Source organism: Photinus pyralis, unplaced genomic scaffold (genome assembly GCF_008802855.1).
Source record: "Photinus pyralis isolate 1611_PpyrPB1 unplaced genomic scaffold, Ppyr1.3 Ppyr1.4_LG2, whole genome shotgun sequence".
NCBI lineage: Eukaryota > Metazoa > Arthropoda > Insecta > Coleoptera > Lampyridae > Photinus > Photinus pyralis.
The window spans coordinates 47273399-47297367 of record NW_022170403.1 but is presented as its reverse complement, the minus strand read 5'-3'; the positions used below and the strand labels follow the sequence as shown (position 1 = coordinate 47297367).

Genomic DNA, 23969 nt, shown 5'->3' with positions numbered 1-23969 from the left:
TTTTCTTCATTGCTTCACTTCCCATCTTTTTAATCATTTGTACGGTAACCTTATGATGACCTGGGGCTTTTCCGTTTTTCATTTTCTGTAGAGCACCTTTAATTTCCTCTTCTCATATATTTGGTAGTTGTTGGATACCCTGTCTCTTGGTTCTCGTGTTCTGTCTCTTTCTTATCATGGTTGTTTTTATTTCTTCCCTCCCGATCATTTTGCTCATTATTTGATCTTCCTCCTAACATCTCCTGGAAATGTTCTCACGATCTATCTATAATGTCGTCAGGGTGGGTCAGAATTTGGCCTACTTTATTTTTGATTACCATAGTTGCTAATGATTTCCTGTTTCTCTGAGATGTCAAAATTTTGTAAAAGAGTTTTTGATTTTCTTTACTATTATTTTCAATCATTTTCTCAAATTCTTGCCATGATACTTCCTTAGCTTCTTACTTTTCCGCTTTGTTCCTTATATTGGTTGTATTTATCTTCGGACTTGCTTTCTAGATATTGTTTCAGTATTTGCTTCTTAATTTCAATTTGTTTCACCACGTTGTTCTTTTAGTATGTTTATTTACCTTCTTTATGCCGCATGCTTCTTTTACTGCTGTTACTAAAGTATCCTTCAATCTTCGTCACATTCAATAAATATGTAAATAAATATATAAATAACGTCCGACTTCCCGACTATGTATATTTACCTCTGGCACCTTTATTTGGAACCCGACGCAAAAAGTGTATGAAATTTTGTTATACAGCTTATGGTGTTAAACGTTTTCCGCTATGAGAAAAGTGCAAATTAAAAAAAAATAAAATAAATAGTACCTATAACTTTTCAATTTAAAATTTTTCAGAAACTAAGGAACTCACATTAGTCTGTGAGTATAAAAAACCACTGCGGTAAAATCCTTACTGTCTCCCTTTTCTTATTTTGTTATTGGTATTACTGGACTTTTTGACATTTAATTACAATAAAAAAATCGTTACATTTACTTTAGTAAAAATTTTCTTGATCTGGGCAAAATTGCACACAAATGATTCTTTTGGTACTTTATTGTGAAAAGTGTCCATTGTCACATACTTAAAATCACCATTAATCCCGGTCAAGGACATCAGTCAAAATTGAAAATGGGTGCGACAGTTAGTCTTAATTCACAAGGTGCTAATATTGACCTGGGACGAGCACACTGCTGTTCAGTTTCCCTATGGTTGTTTCCGACTTTGCTGTAGAGTGGTAGAGTATACATTGAGACTTAGGTATAAAAATCTCTTATCGTTACATAGTTGTTCCTCGTCGTTACTTTGAAAATAGCTGCATGTTTGCTACAAACAACCGCGCTATATCTGGAATTCCATTTTGATATCATTTTTGAGTTTGTCCTATACCAAAATGAGAAAAATTCATATTATGTACGCTTTTTGTGATAACTTTTAATTCGGTTTTTTAATTACATTTACTTCGAACTGGTTTTTTAGGTATCTAAACCGAATTTTAGGCGGCAAATAATACCGCAAACTTTGCCTATTTAACGTACCTAATCTTCAATACTAACGAAATAATAGATATTCATTGGTCATTTCAAAACTTTAAAAGCGAATATCTCGAAAATGGTTTTTCGGATGAGAATACCCTCAAATACAAAATGAATCGCCTGGACGAGACGTACCTATCTATTGGTGAAGTCGAAGCGAATTTCTTGAAAACGAAGTGTCGGAAGAAGGTACTTATAAACGGCAAGTGGAACGTCAGGACGAGACATATTTATTGGTGTCCAAACTTTCAGTGCAAATATCTGCAGAGGATGCAATATTTCGGAAAATTTCTCTAAGAGCTCGATTCCTCTTGTATTATATAGGGTGGATTTTGAATGTATGCCAGGCGACCTATAAATGTTTATGTGTAATCGGCGCATATACCAAGAAAGTAAACATAAACATTACAAGCCAACCATTTATACTAAGCTACTTCGGTTTGAAAAACCGCTTTATCTGTACAAGAATAATTGTGCACAATTTATACTTGTTTATCATTGTGCATCTGTTCTACAATGTCTATAGTTCAATGAATAAATCACAATAATTCGTTACCAATTTCACAAATGTTCTATGCTGTCATCAATCATTCGTGACGCAACACATGTTTACATAATCTTTTTACTTTTCGTCAATACGCCATAATCTTTAGTCGCAAGAATTTTAACGAAAATGGTGTAAATAGTATTTAATTGCTTTGTGAAATGTAGGTAATTAAGGTTTGTGTAAGCTATGTGTGTATGCGCAATGGCACTATGAAATGACCCTACGTTCGCAAGCATATTCAATAGTTCAAAGGCAGAATTTTTTACATGTTCTATTTGAAAATAATACCGGGTGATCGGAAAGTAGTGCGGACAGTTTGAATTTCCCGCAAAACTAAACATTTATAAAGTTGGTAACATACTAAATGTGATTTATTTAAAAGCAGTGGTGGATCAATTTAATGGATCACTAAACAATAATCACAATTAATTAATTAAAAAAAAATTAATTTATCAAGCTCAGTATCACGCTCGGGTTCATGTATTCAAATATCTATTCCAACGTTGCCTGAGCAATAGTCATGCTAATTAAACCATCACCGTAAGGTTCATTTCATTTGCCTGCATGCAATAAGACGTATCCACTTATTCTCATAAATTAACGTCATCAACACTGGATGAAAACATTCCGATATCAATGTGTAAGGCCGGATGTCCACTGAATCGGGGCGACGAAGATCGGTCCAACTGTAGTCGTATCCAGATTGATCGGGCCGACTAAAATTGGCAATTCATGTCCACAGGTCGATCGCCTTTCGAACGATTTTTATCGGGTTGACAGTTGACATATAAATGTCAAGTGAAGACGAAGCAGTGGTCATGCTTTTGCACCACAGGAGAAAAAATTCGCCGCCACAGTTATTCGGTACTTCCGTACATAACTAATAATAGAAAAAGAGGTGCTTTCGCATTTGTGCCCGTGAACTTGCGAATCATGAACACAAATTTAAATGTATGTATCGTATGTCCAAGAGTAGTTTTTTCCTTTTGGCTGATATTGCTCGACCATGAATTGCCAAAAGGGACATCAATTACAGAAGATGTGTGACGGTAGAAGAAAGATTATCAGCACTTTTGATTATTATGACACACGACTGCCGACAAATGATCGTGCAAGAGCGTCGCGTCGGGAGAAAATAGTCGGTTGCGATTTCGATCGGTCCCGACTAAAATCGAGCCTGTGGACAGGCTACTATAGAAGCGCACGCGCGCGATCTTTATCGGACGATTCAAATCGAACCGATCTTGGTCGTTCCGATGCGATGGACATCCGGCCTAAGATTTTGTGCCACATATTATGCGATAAGTCTGTAAAAATATCAAATAGGGATGTTATCGTTCACATTGTTATACCCACCAGAATCATTAGAGTATTTTCGATAACGATTTCTTGGGGCTACGTTTTTATTACACCTTCGACATCATGGTAAGTAGCACATTTATCGTTGAATTGCAGTAAGCACAGCTGAGCCGAATATGAGCATCTTTTAAACATGTACGCCTTTCAATTGTGCATCAAAAGACAAAAGTGCATCCCCTTTAAAAAGCCTTTATGCCTAAAAAGTAAGGTTACATGATCCTTATAAAGTATGTTCTCTTAATGTACGTACCTTTACGAAATGATGCACGTGCGAAGACCTTTTTAAAAAGAACTGTTTGCTTTGAAACGCTTGGATCACAGTACGAAATTAGAAAATAAAATTCACATAAAAAAACTACGCCAATGGATGGCAATTAATGCATAAATAAACCAACTTCTAAACATGTTTGCCAATTCCTTAAGTAAAAAACACTAAAAATTTAAAGCGCCAAATTTAAATTGTCTGCAGTTTTTTTCGATCACCCGGTATACTTAGTTATAGTTAACACGTTTAGGTGTTTCTTGAAGTATAATTACTTTATTACATCCGCTTGTTGTACCTGTTCAAATTTAACAAAAGTTACGCGATGTAAAGTTATTGGTATAGAAGGGGAACGAACGGGGGTTCATCGAAAGACAATTTTCCAGTTGAGAGAAAATCCCGTAGGGGAAATTACAATATTTATGATGTCATTTAGATCGTCGATCGTTTCATTGTCCAAAGTTACAACTCGTTGAGACTATTGAAAGTCTCTACAACATCGTCAATAATACATCTACACAATTAGTATTCATTCAGTATCAAATAACTGGCAGTTAATGAGGGTGTCGCTATAGTTCGCGTGCCTTATGTGTGTCAATCAACCCCTAACAATATTCGGTAGGTACACCTACCTTGATTTTTTTTCATTAATTACAACTTACAAGTCAAGTGCCGTGCTCCAGAAAAAAATGTAATTGAAAAGTGTGTGTCGACAAACTCAAAGTCCAATAAGATACATATGGGCCATGTCTTGATGCTGCCTCTGACAAACGTATACAGGTTGTTCAAAATGATTGTGTTCGCTTCATTTTTGGTCTTAGGCGTTGCAGTCATATCTCTCACAAATTGAGAGAATTAGCGTGGCTTAATATGTGACAAAGGCGGAAACTATACATTCTTTATGTGTGTATCACTCTTTAATTACTACTGGGTTTCCGAAATATCTTAATAACAAGATACGATACCGTACCGACGTACACAACGTGAATATACGGGGATTATTATCGATGCCCTCCTTCAAGTTTATTTCTAAATCAGCTTATCTGAAATCATTTTCTTACAACGCAGTTGTAATGTACAATGCCCTTTCACCCGAATTGAAACGCTTACCCTTAAAATTATTTAAATATCGTATGACATCTTTAACGTTAGACGATTAACGTGCACAAAGCAAATATGGCAATCACTGTAGGCATCAATATCTATAGGGTAACACTGGTCGGATTATATTTACATTCTGTCAGTTATGGGTTCTTTCGCAGCAATTTTGAGGTTAAGCGGTAGAGCGGAGAAGAGCAGTCCTTCAGTATTGCTCTTCAACCGAACTTCGCCTTTGGGGTTGCAGTCTATTGCATATACGTGCATCTGCATCTTTAAACTGTAAAAATATGTACTACCTAATCGTATTTGTCAACGGCTGCATCACCCAATAAAGCTATGTTATTATTATTATTATAGATACAGGGGTGAGTCAATATTTAGGCGGCCGATAAGCCCAAATGGTTGAAATTAGAGAAAAATGTATTAAACCAAAGTTTTCTAGTGCGAGAGGCTTTACAGTCTAAATACATTGTAGACACACTGTTAAATGGAATTCGTGTGTAGGTCGAAGTGTTTTTTTTAAACGGAACACTATATATTTTTGTATTTTTTGTACCATAGAATTCTTTCGTAACTCTTAACATTTTTCCGTAATTCTAACCGTTTTTGGGGATTAATTGTTTTATGTAAAAAGTGACATTTGAAGAGTCGACCAAAAGAATGCACTACTGAACTTAACCCAAAACTTTTATCACGACGACTTAATTCACAAAACTTTAAAATTAAACAAGACTGATTGTCTTCAAATTGCTTCGATAACGCGAAACTATACCAAACATATACAAAACAATAAACGACGACATTTCAACGTCCATTACAAAAACAACGATTAACGTCTACAACCAAAAAAGCAACGATTAACGTCTTCCACTGTTATTTAAAACATTCTTCTTTTTCCATTCCACTTCCAAACTGCGTAAATTAAACACCTGGATTTCTTTATCGGTGAAACCCGCCTGTCTCCAAACCGAATTAACTCACGCAGCAATCACTGAAGTTCTTATTGCAACGACCGGAGATAACATTTTTACAAAAGTTAATCTCTTTCAGGGCGTTACACTAATTTAAAAAAATCGGTTCCAGAACTTACAGCACACTATGTATTGGTTCCCAGAGATTTGCGTGGTTTGATAATAAGCTTGGTCTAGCGGGTTAGATGCTTGGTTAGATGTTTGGAAATGGAAATTAGTGTATAGGGTAACAATCTCCGGAGATTGTCAAGACGTTAAAGAAACATAATTACGAGATTTCAATGTATAAAAAATAATGTCTTTCAGAGACTAAGAATTATGTTTAGAGACATTACAGCGATTCCAAAAGGATTTTTTAGAGGTTCTTGAAAAATTAGTCAAAAATTCTTCAGCAATGCCTTTAAGATTTTTTAAGGAACTTTAAGACTTTCTTCAATAGAAATTTTTAGATGTTTTTAAACAGCTTTTTAAATATTCTCAAAAATCCTATTATATTCTTTCAGATGAAACGTTTTAAAGTATCTCACTCATTAAAGATCCTCTTACAGTTTTAGAGATTTTCAGATACTTCTCGAGAGGCCATTGAAGCATACTTTGGGGTTACAGACTTTTGCGGGTATCTATATTTAGATCTCTCAGGATTTTTTATAGAATTTCATAAATTTCTTCAGGCATGCTCTCGAAAGAAAGTTTGCACTTCGACTTATAAATGTCGAGATGCGAAGAGGACACTGTGAATGATGATCGATTAGGTTCAACTTTTGGAATTGCGTTTTATATGGCTAAAGCTATGCGCATATTGAATTTCATGCACTTCGGTTCATAACTAACGGAGATGTCAAAACGGCCTGCTTTATTTTTTGGCCTACATTGCCAATTAACGAACTTCGATCTACAAATTTGATAAAGAATCCACCTGCAAAATTTCATCGTAATCGGTCCATTCGTTTATGAAATATCGTACTAACGTACGGACGGACGGCCAGACGGACAGACACCGCAAAATTATAAACTCGCTAGGAGCTCGTTAATAATCAAAACGGTGAAGATCTCCTTTTGCTTCTTTTATTGCAACAATTGCTACATGGTTGATTATGACATTACAGTTGCAGATACAAAAGTCGAATAACATTGGAACCTGATAGACTAATTATAGTAATGTAACTTACTGGTGAAGTAACCTTCCGGTTGACATTTGTATACTTATACAGAATAGCAGAGAATTATTTCCGACAAAAATTCGTATTTTCAATAAAAACTGGAAATATCAGAGCTCAGACAAACGTAGTCTTGTCCGTATTAACATTCAGGTTATCCAATAACAAAACTCCCTTGGGTTTAGCTTGCAAAGCAGTCGAGATACAATAGCACCATAATCTAGTTGTATGCACACCCTTTTGAATGACAACTTTCCACACGTCGACCGCTTTCGCGAAGAGAAATTGAAGAGAAACAAGAGAGATACAAATATTTGTAAAACCGTCATGAAAATTGTCGTAACGAACTCGGCATATACTGTCCAGTGACCGTGCAGACCAGCAAAGCGTAACAATTGAGTCTAAAAAGAAATTTCCTTTTTCAATTTTCATCCGACGTCAATCTCTTACACTTATTTTCCTCGGCACAGATTTGATTTCATTTCAAGTTCCCGAGTCGACTTTGTTGGCTCGTTATTTACGTTTTCATTGTTTCTATAAATGAGACTGGGGAATATTTTGATCTTCGTATATTCTCATTTTATTCTTTTTCTCTGTAACCGTATTACGTATAATTATATAGAAAAATGAACGTTTTTAAAATATCTACGTACATACTTATCTGCACCAATTATTTTCTTGTATCTTATGTTTTGATTAAAAAATGTATAAAATAAGGAATAAACCTTAAAAGCTCGCTGCAAGCAAACGTTCTATCTGCATTATAATTATAAATTCGGATTTATAAGTACCAATTAATTAACCTTATTAATAAAACTAACATGTCAAATTTTAAATATACCAACTGCAATAAGTATGTGGAGGTATGTACATTGTACAGGGTTGTTTCGTTAAATTAGACAGCGAGTATCGCGTTTATAGTATGAGAGAAAGAAAACTTTAAATACAGCTAAAGCAATTGTGGGATTTATCATAAATCGCCAGAAAATGTAAAGTAAAAAATTATCAAAGTCCTCGTTTGAGATCGAAGGGACTTCAGCGCATTTTTGTGTGGAAGATCAGTATTCTATTAGCCACTTTCGACTCAACCATCAATAACAGATCTTGTCGAAGGCTACTACATTCACTAACCGCTTCCCACTTTCCGCGTGCACCCGCAATTCGCTTTTAAAGTTTTGACTCCACCATCAGTAAGATCGTGTCGGGGGCTACCACATTCCCTTTGACGGTACCCCCTTCCGACGTCCCGTTCACCCGCAATTCGCGTTTGAAGATTCGACTCCACCATCAGTGAGATCGTGTCGCGGGCTACCACATTCTCTTGACGGTACCCACTTTCGACGTCCCGTTCATCCGCAATTCGCGTTTGAAGATTTGACTCCACCATCAGGAAGATCGTGTCGGGGGCTACCACATTCCCTTTGACGGTACCCCCTTCCGACGTCCGTTCACCCGCAATTTTGCGTTGAAGATTTGACTCCACCATCAGGAAGATCGTGTCGGGGGCTACCACATTCCCTTTGACTGTACCCCCTTCCGACGTCCCGTTCACCCGCAATTTGCGATTGAAGATTTGACTCCACTATCAGGAAGATCGTGTCGAGGGCTACCACATTCCCTTTGGCGGTACCCACTTCCGACGTCCCGTTCACCCGCCATTCGCGGTTGAAGATTTGACTACACCATCAGTAAGATCGTGTTGCGGGCTACCACATTCCCTTTGACGGTACCCACTTCCGACGTCCCGTTCACTCGCAATTCACTTCTATTGGCGACACGAGAAAGAGAGACAGCGATTCGAGATTTACGAAACGTTAAACCGCGTGAGTTCGCAACGGAAGGTAAAAGGCGCCCGAAGTTGACTACTTCTCGAAGACGCGCAAAAGGTCGTTAATTTCGCCCCTAGGACAAAAAACAAAATTCCGCCACGCAGGAATTGTGCGCGTTTACATCTTTTCGACGACACCAATTTGAAAAGAATCGGCCAAAAACTGTAGTAGAAGATAGGAAAAAACTGAAAAACCTTCACGTTAGTATACTACGCTCGAGGATGACGCCCAGATGTCGCTAACCCCACATCATGTGGCCATGTCCCTAAGGTTGACAAATTTCACGGCCATGTAGATACACGTACACCCGTTGCCTTTCTACAAGAGTTCTTCTACGCGCCCACATTTGCTGCCATCCAGCCAGCCAGCCAACCAGCCAGCCAGCCAGCCAGCCAACCATCCAGCCAGCCGGCCAGCCAGCCACCCATCCACCCAGCCAAAGTGAGATTAAAAGCTACTTTTTACAAATAAATTTGCAAAAATGCGCTAAAAACAAATGAATATCTAGTAAAAACTGCAAATTGGGTAGATTTTTAAAGGAACGCCCTGTATATTTTTCTAAAATTGACTAGATCTTTTCTTTCTGATGTCAAAGATTGTTGACATTTGCTTTAGCCGTTTTTGAATGAACATCCTGAGTTTATTAGCAATACTTTACTAAAGACTACATAACATGTATTGGAAGTAGGTAATGCTGATCGCATATATATTTTAAATTGGTGCGAAAACAATAAAAATCGAACAAATAAGCGCGTCGTTGTGTTACGCTAAAAAAATGGAAATCAGTGGAACGACTGGAACCTCACCAATCGCACCGATTATATAACAAACGGCTGTTATTTTGTTCACAACTGTATTTAATCAACTCACTGAGCAAAATCTTCTGTCAAACTAATTAATATTAGTCGTGACCTAAAATTTCCACGGGTTTCTCAGAATAAAGGTTGTTCATATAAGTTTCACAAGCACAAGAACATTTCCCATTTTCCAATCGTTTCCGAAATCTTCTCAGAGTAAAGAGAACATTAGTATAAAAAATTTCAGCCAAATAGGTCTGCTCCTTACAAAGCTATACGTAATTCAATAAATATCGATTTTATTACCAAAAAGGCATTTCCCACAGGCGAACTGACGATCATTGTGATCTGGGTTTCTAGAGATCCAAAACGTATATGTCTGTCAAAAAAGTGGGAAACCATTATTTTGTAGTGATTTGTAGACACATTTTCTTAGTTTTCTATCTATTCTTTAGTTCAATTTCATGAAGTTCAAAATCCAAGGTTTCAGTCTTCAGCTCATACGTTTTTTAAAAAGCTTCGTTTTCATCATACGAAATTTTGACACTTTCAATCATAAAACTCTTTTTGTAATCTTTTTGATTTTTTTCTCGCTTGAATCGTTATTTAATATCATCCTTTGTGTACGTGTGCTATAGTTTGTAAAAGAGAATTTAGTATGATGTCTGTTGGGTGCGTGAAGTTATATAGCACGGTAATGGAAGCATAAACGAAATGTTTTGTTTTGTGCTTCGTTTGCGCTTGATTGTGCACGATAAAGTAAACCAGCACGTCCACCTCTTTTTGAGGTACAGGGTACCTCTTTTCCGTGCCAACTTCACACACAAATCTTTTTGCATTTTATTGTGAAAAGTGTCCATTTTAACACATTCAAAATCGCTATTAACTAAGTCAGAATCCAAGATGGCAGTTGAATTTTGTATTTTTCACTAAAAAATGTTTGTTATTTCACTGAAATTTGGAAAAGATGTGCAAAATACAAAGGCAAATTGCCTATTATACATTAGAGAAAACTTTATTACCCATTAGACTTAAAAGAATAAAAAAAACACATTATTTAAAAACATGGGTCATTTTCCATCCTTGAACAAAAATTAAATTGATTTGCTTGCTTTTCCACAATTCATCATATTTAATCGGTGCTATGGCATTAGGACGCGGACATTGGACCACAAGACAGTAAACCGGAAAGGGAATAGACCGCAGTGGACATTTGGACGCAGACATTGGACGCAAGCAGCATGTAGGTCACCTTACAAAGCAGAGATTAGGTCGCAGGTAGGAAAATAAAAGGTATAAGTAAATGAAACTGATGTTATTTTACTTATTTCATCTGTGTATGCGCTCTAACGTCCCGTCCTAGCCTAGGATCCGTTTCCGAATGTCCGCCTCCCAGTGTCTGCGTCCCAATGTATGTGTCCTAATGTTTGCATCCTAATGCCCGCGTCCTAATCTCTGCAGCCTAGGAGGCTGGGACACTTCGTCGAATGCCCACAACGCCGACACGATTTTTGGATGGTCCATATCGCCCACTAGGGACACTACGCCGACCGTGCCCACATCGCCGACAAGTGCACAAGGGATGCAATGCCGAACGTGACCATAACGTCGACTCATACAATACTTCTTAATGATGCTGGACGATGTGCAACACCAAGCAGCTTTTGACGTTAGGTTATTGTAGGTTTAGAATATTTTTTTTAACTTTTTTCGAACTACAAACTCATACGAAAATTCTTAATCAAACTGGACGGAGTGTGAAGCAAAGCAGCTTTGGATGTTAGGTTATTTGTAGGTTTAGGACATTTTTTTCAAACTTTTTAAAATGCAAACTCATACACTGGACAGAGTATGAGGCCCCTTGCACACGTTTTGGCGATCTGGGCACGATCGGCGTAGTGTCCGTCGGCGAAGTAGGCATGGTCGGCGTTGTGTCCCTAGTCGGCGATATGGACCTTCAAAAAACCGTGTCGGCGTTGTGGGCATTCGGCGAAGTGTCCTAGACCCGCGGCCTAGTTCCTGTGCGGTGTATTGTTTTGCGGCTCAATGACGGCGTCTTATTGTCTGCATCTGGCGGTCTAATGACCGGTCACCTATTTAATCTTTACTTGTACGTGTCTATGAGGTATCTTGAAAGAAAATGATGATGTAATTGTCCTAAGTGCAAAGGTTCTAATATTGATCTGGGCCGAGCACACATTTCATTATACTGACCAACTATAGTTAGTGCTTGATTGTGCACGAAAAAGAAACCCAGCACGTCCATCCCTCTTTGAGGTACAGGGTACTCGTATTTCGTCCACCACTTTTGGACGCACAAACGAAATATTGTGTTGTACCAAATCGTTACTACCTGCATGGTGGCTGGATCATGTGGCGAAAAAATTTCATCCTCACGATTCTAGTAGGTGCACGGTCGTTGAAAAAACTACGGACTATGCGGGTATTATCATGTACCAGATTTTCTCCGAAGCAGCTAAGTCGTTACATCTAATAGATGACGATGCGGACTGAGATGAAGCTATAGAGGAAGCGTGGGTTTGTAAAATATTGCTAAATGTGCAAGCAGTCAACAAAAACGATCTTTACATAAAATATAAACAGGATCTAATGGAAGAACACTGCAGGCCCATACAATTTATATGGTTGAACAACAATCTGCCAGGGATATCGAACGTGATTTACGTCAGTTTGATCAAACCGTCTCAGAGTTTGGCCTTCCAACCATTAAGGACGTATACGAAAATTCCGATATAATTGATGTCAAAAGGGATGTTGTACATTGAACAAAGAGAATCGTGCGATAAAATCATAGCTGCGGTGAATGAAGAAATTTCAGAAAAATGCTTCTTTCTTTCCGGTGCTGGAGGTACTGGGAAAACATTTGTCTATAAAGTGCTCACATCAAAAATTTTGGGCGGTCGCGGTTACGGAGGAAAGTGTCTATGTGTAACGTATATCTTCTTAAAACTGTGAATAGAAGCTTACAACTGCCGAAGTGCACCGAGACTTGGTGGAATATCAATAGTTTTTGGCAGAGCGCCAATAAGCGCCAGTTGGGGTAGGTACATGGCAGACGTGTAAACGTCGTCGAAGCCTGCGTCAAGAGTGGGGATGTTTGGCACAATTTTTATGAGTTGCATGTGATCCAAAACATGCGTGTAAATCTGGAAGATGTTATTTTCTGTCTGTACTAGAGAAATATCTGTGGTTAAAATTAAAAAAAAATGTCTCCATAAATAATATGACATTGCGCAGCCTGCGCATGTCTACATTAATCGTTAAGATTTTTCTTGGGGAGGAGCCAGAGCTGTAAACGACCGAATTCAAAAAGAACGAACTAAATATATTGAAAAACTGTAGGAGTAGTTAAGGCCTCGGATGGACGGACTGACGGATAAAGTTACCATAATAGTACCTTCTAACATGAGTTGGAAAATGCGCAAAAGGACTGCTGTGTAATGCTGTCGAGGAACTTGAATTCAAAATGACATTGCACAAGGATAATTGTGGAATCGCTAGAGGCCAACATGATCATATGAAGGAGTTCATCTGGGAAATGGAGGGGAAAAAGGGTAAAGTGCAGTAAAACTGAATTATAATCTGGGCAAAATTGCAAATCATTCTTTTTGCACGATACAGTGAGAAGTGTATATTTTGATTTATTCAAAACCCCCATTAATCCCGACCCCCAGGAAATCATCAGTTAAAATATAAGATGGCGGCGAAAATTCGAATTTTAAAATCATTTGTGTGTGAAGTTGGCACGGAAAAGGGGTACCTACCCCGTACCTCAAAAAGGGGTGGACGTGCTGGTTTTCTTTTTCGTGCACAATCACGCACAAACGATTGGCACAGAACATTTCGTTTGAGCTTCAAAAAGTGGTGTGTAAGTTAGCACGGAAAATGGGTACCCTGACCTCAAAAAGGGGTGGACGTGGCAGTCAGTCACTCAAACTGAGGATACATTCAACGCAACAACGGAACTTTACAGATTATATTAGAAGTTAAAGTGGTTTATTACTCGTATTTATCAAACAAGAATATTTTGATACCAAATTTCATTTCTGTATCTTAGCAAGTACAAAAATTAAAGGGGCGCAGCGACGTCGGAAGTATGGGTCAGAAGGGGCGAGTCGCCCCCTCCGTTGTTACACAAGGGGGGCCGCGCCCCCTCTAAGAATAAATAGATAAATCACTCAAAAGCGACTAACACGTCTTCTACTGCATGTGCAATGTGCATGCAGAAATTACAAAAAGTGTAGAAGTAGAGGATATACAGGGTGTTTACGGTCTTCTCTGTATCCTTTTAAGGGGCGGCAGTACAGCTCAAAAGGAGACGACAAACCCCAAAACACCTTAGTAAAAAATAATTTAAGTGGACAATGCTGATTAAATAGTAGATTGCTAGATTTACACCCAGATTAATCATTTAATGTAAAAAATAAAACAAATATTATCTCGCTTATTAAATTTTTGCTAAGGTGTTTTGGGGTTTGTCGACTCCTTTTGAGCTGTACTGCCGCCCCTTAAAATGATCAGAGAAGACCGTAAACATCCTGTATTGAAAAGATTTGCCAGCAAAACTGCGAAAAAGAGGAACATTATTTGGGATATATTTAATTTTTTATACTTGCTTTTCTTTACAATGCTCAATAGTGCAGCAAATAGGAATAAAATTTTTGTAACTTTTGTATGTTCTAGTTCTTCATTATTTTTTAAATAAAATATTAATGATCTATGGCTATGGTTTTCTCAATCGGGTCAAGTAGGTAATAATAATAATAATAGAGATTTATTGCCCAACAGAACAGACCTTCCAATTACAGGACAATACATAATAGTTAACGCGCAATGATTTAGTGTAATAAGAAAAAAAAGAAAAAGAAAGAAACACAACAAAAAACTCAAAATCTTAACATAACTAAACAACAACAAAATAATTAAATTCATATTTCAAAAAAAAAAAACCAAATTAAATTGTCGACAAACTGCAAGTTACATTCTATGCATATAAAATAAAGTGCCTCTGAGTTGCTCATTTGCATATAACTAGACATCCTCCGTCACTTTTCTAAATTTTTTTCAAAACTTCTCTTTCCAAAATACAAGAACCCACTGCTTTGCATTAATTCCTACACAATTTTGCATGGGAGGAAACTTTCAGACTCCATGGTCGCTGATTTTTGCCCCCCCCCCCAACCGTTATTCACTTCCGACGTCGCTGAAGGGGCGGACGACTTTTGAGAATCATCAGGAATAGAAAAATGATTATGACAATTAGTTGGTGGTTAACGTATAGATATTGCGTTTTGGATATAGAGTAATGGTATTTAATAAAGAAGCTACATAATTAATTGGTTTGTGTCGATACCGGTACACGCATGCTTGCGTGGTATACAAGTAAGTCTCTGGTGGTGGTTTGCTCGGTATAGTAAGTGGATAGGAATACGAATACTTACTAAATGTACCTACTTCTCATCTTCATAAAACTTTTTTAGTGTAATAATTTGAGTAGGTACAATGGAGATGCCACAGTATTCATTGCGTGACCAATACCATCAGCGTCAATCTTAGTAACAGAACTATAGGTAACTTTTAAACTTTCATGTTTCGCCAATGATAAAATGTATGCAGCAATGCGGTGGGTTGTGATCGCGATGCAGAATATTTCCAAGTTGCACAAACAAATATATCCCACAAATGACTAAAAGCTTTCAATTTATATTCAAAACAGCGTATACTGGACACTGGTTAACTTTTTATACATTTTTTGCATTCCAGGATCGCATAATGGACATAATGCAAGTTAGGTATATGCTTTCCTTCTAATAGAAGACCTATGTCAAAATTCATAGAATCGTTGAATAAAAAATTCAGTGATGCCTATACCTACATATAAATATCGATAGTTCTCAAAACAATCTATATGTATACTTAAACATTTAACGCTCGAACTTTTTCTTATAGTGCATTCGACCGGAATACGATTTTATCATTGCAAGCAAAGATGTGGGTTTGTTATTAAAGCTATTTAAACTGAAAACTGGCGCCTTCACGCCAATAAGAAAAGGATAACCGAAATGACACACCGAATGTCTCCTGTCACAATCAACGCCTGAACTAATAATATACAATTTAGTAAAGTGTCTTCATTAACTCCTGTTTTGACAAGTTTATTTTTAGTGCTTTTTAAATGTGATTTCTAGCGATCTTAATTGCATTTCGAGCTGTTTAGTTTACACCTTGTGTCCCCACACACTAAAATTCACATATTTAAGGAAGCAGAACCAAATATAGCTTTCATAATGTAATTTTAACTGTTTTCAAATAATATATTTAGATTAGATGAATATACAGGCTGTTTCACGCAAACCGTTACCTATAAGAATTCAGGCTTTCATTGATAAAATTAAATCTGAAAATTCGCATACGAACATAAGTAGTTTTTTTTATCTATTGAAAGAAAATATTACCTATCATGATCATTTCACTTCCGGTTCCGGATGTGGATAGCAACGTTTTTATTTTAAACAGAACACCGTATTTTATTGCATTTTGGAAATCTAATCTACATAATAATCTACGCCGTTTGATACCATATTTCCCTATACCCAGCATCAAAGCTTTTCAAGTTATTGAAGATTGACAGCTATTCTTTAGACCTATATGACTCCGTTGGTTTGAATTTCAAAAAGTATTCCACAGTTGACAATACTGACTTGATGCTGTGTGACAATGATTTAAATTTCACCCCAGACTGCGCAATGTCAACTTCCTTATTTATTAATATATTTTGTTGAAAATTTAACCACAGATACTTCTGGTGAAGGCAAATATATCGCATATAGTAAAAATCAGTTGTGCGCATGGCAATTTTCTTATTTATGGAGGTATTTCTTTGAAATTTTACCCAAAGATGCTTTTAGTGTTAGCAAACGTATCGCATATTGTGAACATCAGATTAATGCGCGCATGCGCAAGGATGCGCAATTTTACCTGTTATTTATCGAGATATCTTTTTGAAATTTTAACCCTAGTAAACTACAAATGTACTTAATTACAAAAGCAAACATAGCGCACATAATAAAAATCAAATCCACGCATGCGCAGACTGCAAAATGCCAACTTTTTTACTTGTCAAAATCTCTCTCTAAAGATGAACCATAAACGCTTCTAGTAAAAACAAACATCGCATACCTTTAGCATAAATTAAATGTGCTCATGCGCGAACTGCGCAACGCCAACTTTTTTGTTTATGGAGATATTTCTTTGAAATTTTAACCATATATGCCTCTAGTAAAGAAAATCACAGCGCACATAGGTATGGCCTTTTGAGAAGTACTGATCATTCATGGAAAATGCGCTGAAGTTACTCGGCTTAGGACGAAAACCTTTTCTAAAAGAGTGCGATTTGGGAAACCTAAGATGCGACATGAGGAACTCGTTCCTTAATTTTCCCCACTTATTGCAAGGATTAACAAACTTGCTTAAGAAATATATTCAAAATAATTATACTACTTTTACTTCGGAATAACTGTCTGAAATATTTATGGTTTTTGAATGACGTTTCAACTTTATTTAATATTTTTCTAATGGTTTTGCGAACCACCAGGGACCACCTGTTAACAACCACTGCTGTAGATGGAAAAAAGTGTTGATAATAATGTGTCATTTATTTTGAAATACCTTTTTAAATAACTTCGGCAAAAAATAAAAACAATTTTGCAAAACGTGGTTTTTGGCGATATCTCCGAAAGTAGTCGTAATTTTTTCAGTTTCTAAACGGAAATAAGCATCAAAATACGCGTTTTTTTCAAAATTTAAACAACGTACCTATCTCTTACAGTTTACGAGATCCCAATGGTGGCCCTTGAATCTGAATCAGCCCGACCATCTATAGAGACAACAGTGTGTTCCATGACCGCATGTAAAATAAAATTGGGTGATAGAGGGGATCAAGACAAGCACTTTTTCCAAATAAACCGAGGGTCCAACGTGTCTCGTTTGGGAGCCACCCCCAAAGAAGTAGTGAAATTTGGAATTCTTCTTAAATTTTTTTCTCAGCAACCATAAGAAATAGGTTTTCGGGTATGCCCTATCCGATTTGGAAAAAATTTTTCCAAAATTCTTACCACGAAAGGGCGCACCCCTACCTGTGGGTGCGAAAAAATTTTGGTTTCGACAAAATTTGGTGTCTGGAGGTTTTTGAACATGAAAATCACGAATCTGGAATTAGTTTTTGAAAATTCGAAAGAAAAGTTCCACGAAATTTGGTGTGTAGGTACATACTTCATGAGTTAAGGAACAAAATTGTCGAACAGTTTTTTAAAATTAAAAAAACTTTTGAAACAAAAGTTATATTCATTTGAAAATATTTGCAATATTTTCAATTGTGTAGTACATGCGAAATTAGATCACTCACTAGTACCTATATCTACTTGAGTAGGTATAAGTCCACAAAACTAATATAACTTGAAATAAAACTAGTTTAGGTATAGAATTGCAATGAATATGTATATTAGTGTACTCATTGGTATGGAAAGATAATGTTCCCGATAGGGAATGCAATCCCGCAGCAAAATCTCAATACCGGTATTTGCGGGATCGTTAGATGTTAATCCCGTGGGATCCAGGTATTTGCGGGATCCCGCAAAATTGGCAAATAAGCAATTTTGTGGTTAACCTCTGTATTAAAATAAATCGCTAATTATCACAATGTGCAACAAAAAAGTAGATAGGTACCTTCATCTTAACTTAGAACTCAAAAAAATCACCTGTAAAGCACAAAAGGGTGAACTTCTAAAGTGCCTCAAAATTCATAGTACTTTTTTAAGGAAAAAAGTTTAACAATTATTTTAAAAATAATTTCTCCGTTATGCGTTTCATTAACAAAGCAAGCAGAGTCACCCCCTTGGTCGAGAACTTCCTCAGTCCCGCAAATCCCGCTCCATTTATGTGCGGGATTAATCCCGCAAAAATGCTGCGGGATCCCTTGCAACGTTAAAGGCACTCCGCTTCGCGTCGTGCCATTAAACTCGTTGCGCGGGCTTTAAAGACTTGATTATACACTTGTATCTTAATATACTATTTTACGTGTAGATAGGTAAGCATTTGAGTAGGTTGGGTAAGTGAGAACGGAAGGTATGTATATACCTACCTACCTACTTACTAAGGTGTACCTAAGCATTGAATAAAAGAATTATTAGGTATATTCAATGCTATACCTACTTATAAGCTATATCAGATGTAAAAATAAAGCTTTTATGATACGACACTCAACTGAATTTTGTCTTATAGGTACCTACCTAAAATGCTGTTTTGAAAATATACGATAAAGAAGCGAAAAATAATCACTTCAAGTACCTACGTATATACTTGATACCTACGCCTACCTTTGAAAGTGGTTTACGGATGACGGGCTTTTTTCTATACTCTGCGAATGGGTTTCCAGGGTAGGTAGTGTATAAGAACTAAAAAAATTAATCAAGCAGAATTTCATTCTTAATTACCTACCTATAGTTGACAATTTAGTTGCGTCTGGGGAGTAAACTCAAACATATAAAAGCATAATAGATATAGATGTAAACATAGGTGAAGTACCTTCCTGCTATAAGTATATAAATGTCATAAAAGTTTCTGTAGAATTAAAGGAAGAATTTGAATTTTTCAATCAAACTTATAGCACGCCGTGATAAACAATTAAAATGTATACCTACCTACCTATACTTACTTACATCTAACACATATTTTTGAAAGGCTTAATATTATAAAATAAATACAAAAATATCGTCGTTCGGTATGGATTCATTGAGAGGGGTTTGTTGGAAAGAGAACAGTCGTATAGAGGCCCACTTTATCCATCAGCTTTAGTTAGGTGTATGACACAAAGTTCTCAATTCCAAACGCGACATTTCAAACTGACACCAGAAAAGTAACACCCACAGAAGCTCCGGGGATATCGGGGATTCCACTAAATACGCTACCATTGGCCGCCAGACAAAGCAGTAACCGTGGCAACAAGCTTTGAATAAACCAATGAACGCGAGGGGTCCCACAAGAGCTGATTCAGTACAAGAACTCACAATGTCAGTTTTATCCCGTGCTCCAAACAGCTGGCTGTGCAACACGATATCCCTTTTATTACCTGGGATAAAAACAAGCACTACCGGATAGGTTTCTTTCTTAAATGTTCCTGCAGTGAACCCTTCTTATTTGCGAATCCGAGTGGGGATACTAAATATTATCCTAATAAATATTTATATATAAAAATTGAAATCAGTATGTAAAAGTGTGCGGTTTTAACAATTGCGGTAACGCTGGCAACGCATATGGCGTTGGGTTTGAGCTCCGGGCTTTGTTCCGGTAGCTCGGAGCCCGGTTCCGGCGGACGTTCGGATACATCATCTTCTCCAGGAGTTAGCGTTCCGCTTCCGGTAGCGCCAGCGCCTTTACTACCGAATCCCATGTTCGCATTACCAACTCTTAATTTTACTGTAGAACAAGTCGCGGCAGTTTGTGAAACACTGGAGGAAAGTGGTGATATTGAACGGTTAGCGCGATTTTTGTGGTCATTACCGGTTGCTCATCCGAATATTGGCGAATTGAACAAAAATGAGGCGGTGCTGAGAGCTCGAGCGATAGTTTCGTTTCATAGTGGCAATTTTAGAGAAATGTATCATATTTTAGAACATCATAAGTTTACGAAAACATCTCACGGAAAACTGCAAGCAATGTGGCTCGAGGCGCATTATCAAGAGGCGGAGAAGCTGCGAGGGAGAGCTTTAGGTCCGGTTGATAAGTATAGAGTGCGAAAAAAATTTCCCCTGCCAAGAACTATATGGGATGGTGAACAAAAGACTCATTGTTTTAAAGAGAGAACTAGAAGCCTTTTAAGAGAGTGGTATTTACAAGATCCTTATCCGAATCCAACTAAAAAACGGGAGCTGGCGCAAGCGACGGGTTTAACGCCGACACAGGTGGGCAATTGGTTTAAAAATCGAAGACAGCGAGATCGTGCAGCCGCCGCTAAAAACAGGTTAGTCACTAATTTATTGCTTTTTGACAAATCATTTATCAATATGCGGAATCGGTTATATAATAAGCAATTTATGGAACTAACTATAACCGCCTTCTCTCTTATTCGCAAACATTTCTCGTTGCACTTGCCATACTTTACACAAGAGAAAAGTAGGTACCTAATTTAGCGGTGCACATGCAATTTTTTCTTCATTTAATTGCCAGATTATATATATATTCAAACTGTAATACTGCAGTACAAATTATTTTGGTGGCATTTCCACTAATTCTATATTATTTCAACTTTTCTTTAGACCGAAATTGCCCAAGTTTCCAAACGTTCTACCTATAAAACCATAGTAACATCAAGATTTAATATTATCATAATTATAGATTCGGCTTGAAAAATAATATGCGTGCCGTAGGCATTTTGGAAAGTAAAAGCAAATACACATAACATTTGTGCGGGAATTTTCCAAGTAATTAACCCCATTGTGAGGGTTGTATATGATTTCCTAAATGAATGCGGAAAATCCAGATGTGAAAGGGTTTATTTCGTCCTGCACTAAATGGATTTTCTGTTTTTGAATGCGAAAAAATAAACATTTTCAATTGTAACGGCGGAAAAATTTTAGCGTTATACAAAACAATTTTTTTCGTCGCCATGTTTACAAGAAACGGTTGCAAAGGACACTTCAGGATGTTTATACCTATGCACTTGAAAGTCTGTCATTTCCCTGTTTAACTTCAGCATATGCATAGGTATTAGAATAAAGACGTCAAGTGTTTATAACTTTGTACAATTTCAATCTGTAAGGTTTGCTTGAAAGGTATTTACCTACCTACTGATGGCTTCAAAAATTACAAACATTGTAATTATATATATAAATATCATAGAAGGCAACTAATGAATGAATTTTGGTGAATGGAAGTTTACGTGCAGCGTAGGTAATTAGGGATTTTCCATTAAGTATAAGAAAACGAGTAGGTAATTACCTATAGATAATATACCTATATTAATCCTTTTGTTTGTACAGGAAATTATATGAATGGGCTATTATAGTTGTATACCTCATCGAATTAAATCTATACTTACGCGTGCTCTTAAAATTATGGAAATTATGCAAATATTGTCTTAATCTCTTCCTTTTAAAATCAAAATCTATTTATGAATAAATGCAACGTCCGATTACCTACTTATGGTAAAGCGAACAAAAGGTTTTTATTTTTAAAAGAAATTAGTTAACATGACAAAATTAATGGCATTCTTCTTGCAATCAAGGTATGTCTACACTATGCGGGAGCATTAGTAGGTTCATGGTATACCTAGTGGGTTAATATAGCTCCAGGCGTGTGAAAGACAACAAAGTGCAATTTCCTTGATAATAACCAAAATTGCGGAAAAGCAATAAAATGAAATTATAGTCGTATTGAAATTGGCTATAGAAATTACGCGGCCATAATTACTTTAGCTCCTCTGCTGCATTATTATTTTTTAATGTTCATTGTAAGGTACAATTGGGCCAGTAGGTATGGGATTAGTTTCATTCAATGTATAAGGCTTATCTTATTTTATTAAGATAATTGGGTGCACCGATAATTGTACCTATCTAGTGAGGTCGGGAGCTGAGAGGTTTTTTTAAATTAAAAAATACATACGTACTAAACTCTAAATGAGTAAGTATAGGTACGTACCTACATTATGCAGTCGTTCGCCCGTCGGCAGCATGATGTTTTTCATGCACTGATATACAGTGTGAGTGTAACGTATGGAACTATCGCAATAAATCTTTAGTAAACGTTTTGAAAGAAAAAACTTAAATGAGATATTATACTGTAATCGTCACTTAACGATCGTCTTTTGTTTTTGAGATATTAGGTACGTAAGCTCGTACGTAAGCGATACTTTTTTAGCCCTGAAAGAGCAAAATACCTATATACGTATGATACCTACCTATACTGCAACGTTTTGAAATATTCGAGATAATTGCTATTAAATTCGCTCTTTTTCAGTAAAAGTCAGATATGGGATATTATTATTTAATTGCGAAAATCCACACAATAAAAACAGATGAACAAGCTGATGAAGAACTGTCATTATTTTACCGGCAATTGTTACATAGGTATAGCTATAAGTAGGTACCTACCTACTTGATTTTTTTATATAAAACTTGGAACTCTTGCAGATTGTTATTAGGTTTTTGGTTTTAAAACTTTCAAAGCAATTATCTCGAATACTTCAAAATACAGTATCATATGTTTTTAGCGTAGGTATTGGGTTTTAGAATTTCATACTTTTTCCAAATTCAGCATAAAAAATAGGGTTTCCAGAAATGATTCCTTACGTCATATTACAAAAACAAAAGACGATGCTTAAGTGTCAACTGCAGTCTCATTTAAGATAAAAACAGACATGTTTGAGGATTTTTTCAAAAAAGCTTACTAAAAGATTAATTTTGATTACACTCGCACTGTATAATAAATTCTTATTAATATATATCTACATTAAACCGTTATACCGTTGAGTCAACGGTTATATAATCTTTTACTTGGGAATGGGGAATGCAATCCCGCAGCAAAATCTCAATCCCGGTATATTTGCGGGATTGTTAGATGTTAATCTCGCGGGATCCTAAATTGGCAAATAAGCAATTCGCTGTGCGGTTAACTTCTGTACTAAAATAAATAGCTAATTATCACAATATTTAACAAAAAAGTACGTTCAGCCTAACTCACCTGTAAAGAACACAAAGGTGAACTTCTAAAGTGCCTCAAAAATCATAGTACATTTTTAACGAAAAAAGTTTAACAATTATTTAAAAAATAACTTCTCCGTTATGCGTTTCATTAACAAAGTAAACAGAGTCGTCCCCTTGGTCGACAAATTCCTCAGTCCCGCAAATCCCGCGGGATCCCGCTCCATTTATGTGTGGGATTAATCCCGCAAAAATGCTGCGGGATCCCGGTATTTCGGGATCCTGTGATCCCGTTATTGCATTCCCTACTTGGGAATAGGTATATCACGGGAAAAGGTTTTAGGTTTTTACTGATATGGGCTTTTTTTAATTACCAATTATATGTTCACTGTGAGCATTTAGCTTAAAGAAATTATTGTACGTATATACAGGGTGGTGCCTAGCGCGACGCAGCATAGGGATTTCAATGGTAATTTCTTTATAGTCAGTTACTAGCTCCCCTAATTATTTGCCTTGGAATTACCTAAAAAACAGCGATAACTTTTCATTATTTGCCTTTGACATAGGTATTAAATTTATACTTGTTTAAAATTGTGTATCATGTATTTAACTAAACTGAAGGGAAAGAGGAAATGTTAAAGTTGTTTTATGCCCACCAAGTAATAACGTCTTTATTTACTGTGAAGGACCCCAATCGACCGATTCCAT

General features: G+C 36.6%; 1 protein-coding gene across 1 annotated transcript in view; it reads left to right on the top strand.

The window, feature by feature from the left end:
- The first annotated feature begins 19661 nt into the window (after window positions 1-19661).
- Window positions 19662-23969, top strand: part of LOC116162913 (homeobox protein SIX3-like) — a 340946-nt gene continuing 336638 nt past the window's right edge. Inside the window, exon 1 of the mRNA XM_031476679.1 lies at window positions 19662-20584. Within this exon, the coding sequence (XP_031332539.1) occupies window positions 19878-20584 (707 nt within the window). The 5' untranslated portion in view covers window positions 19662-19877. The remainder of the gene's footprint in view (window positions 20585-23969) is intronic.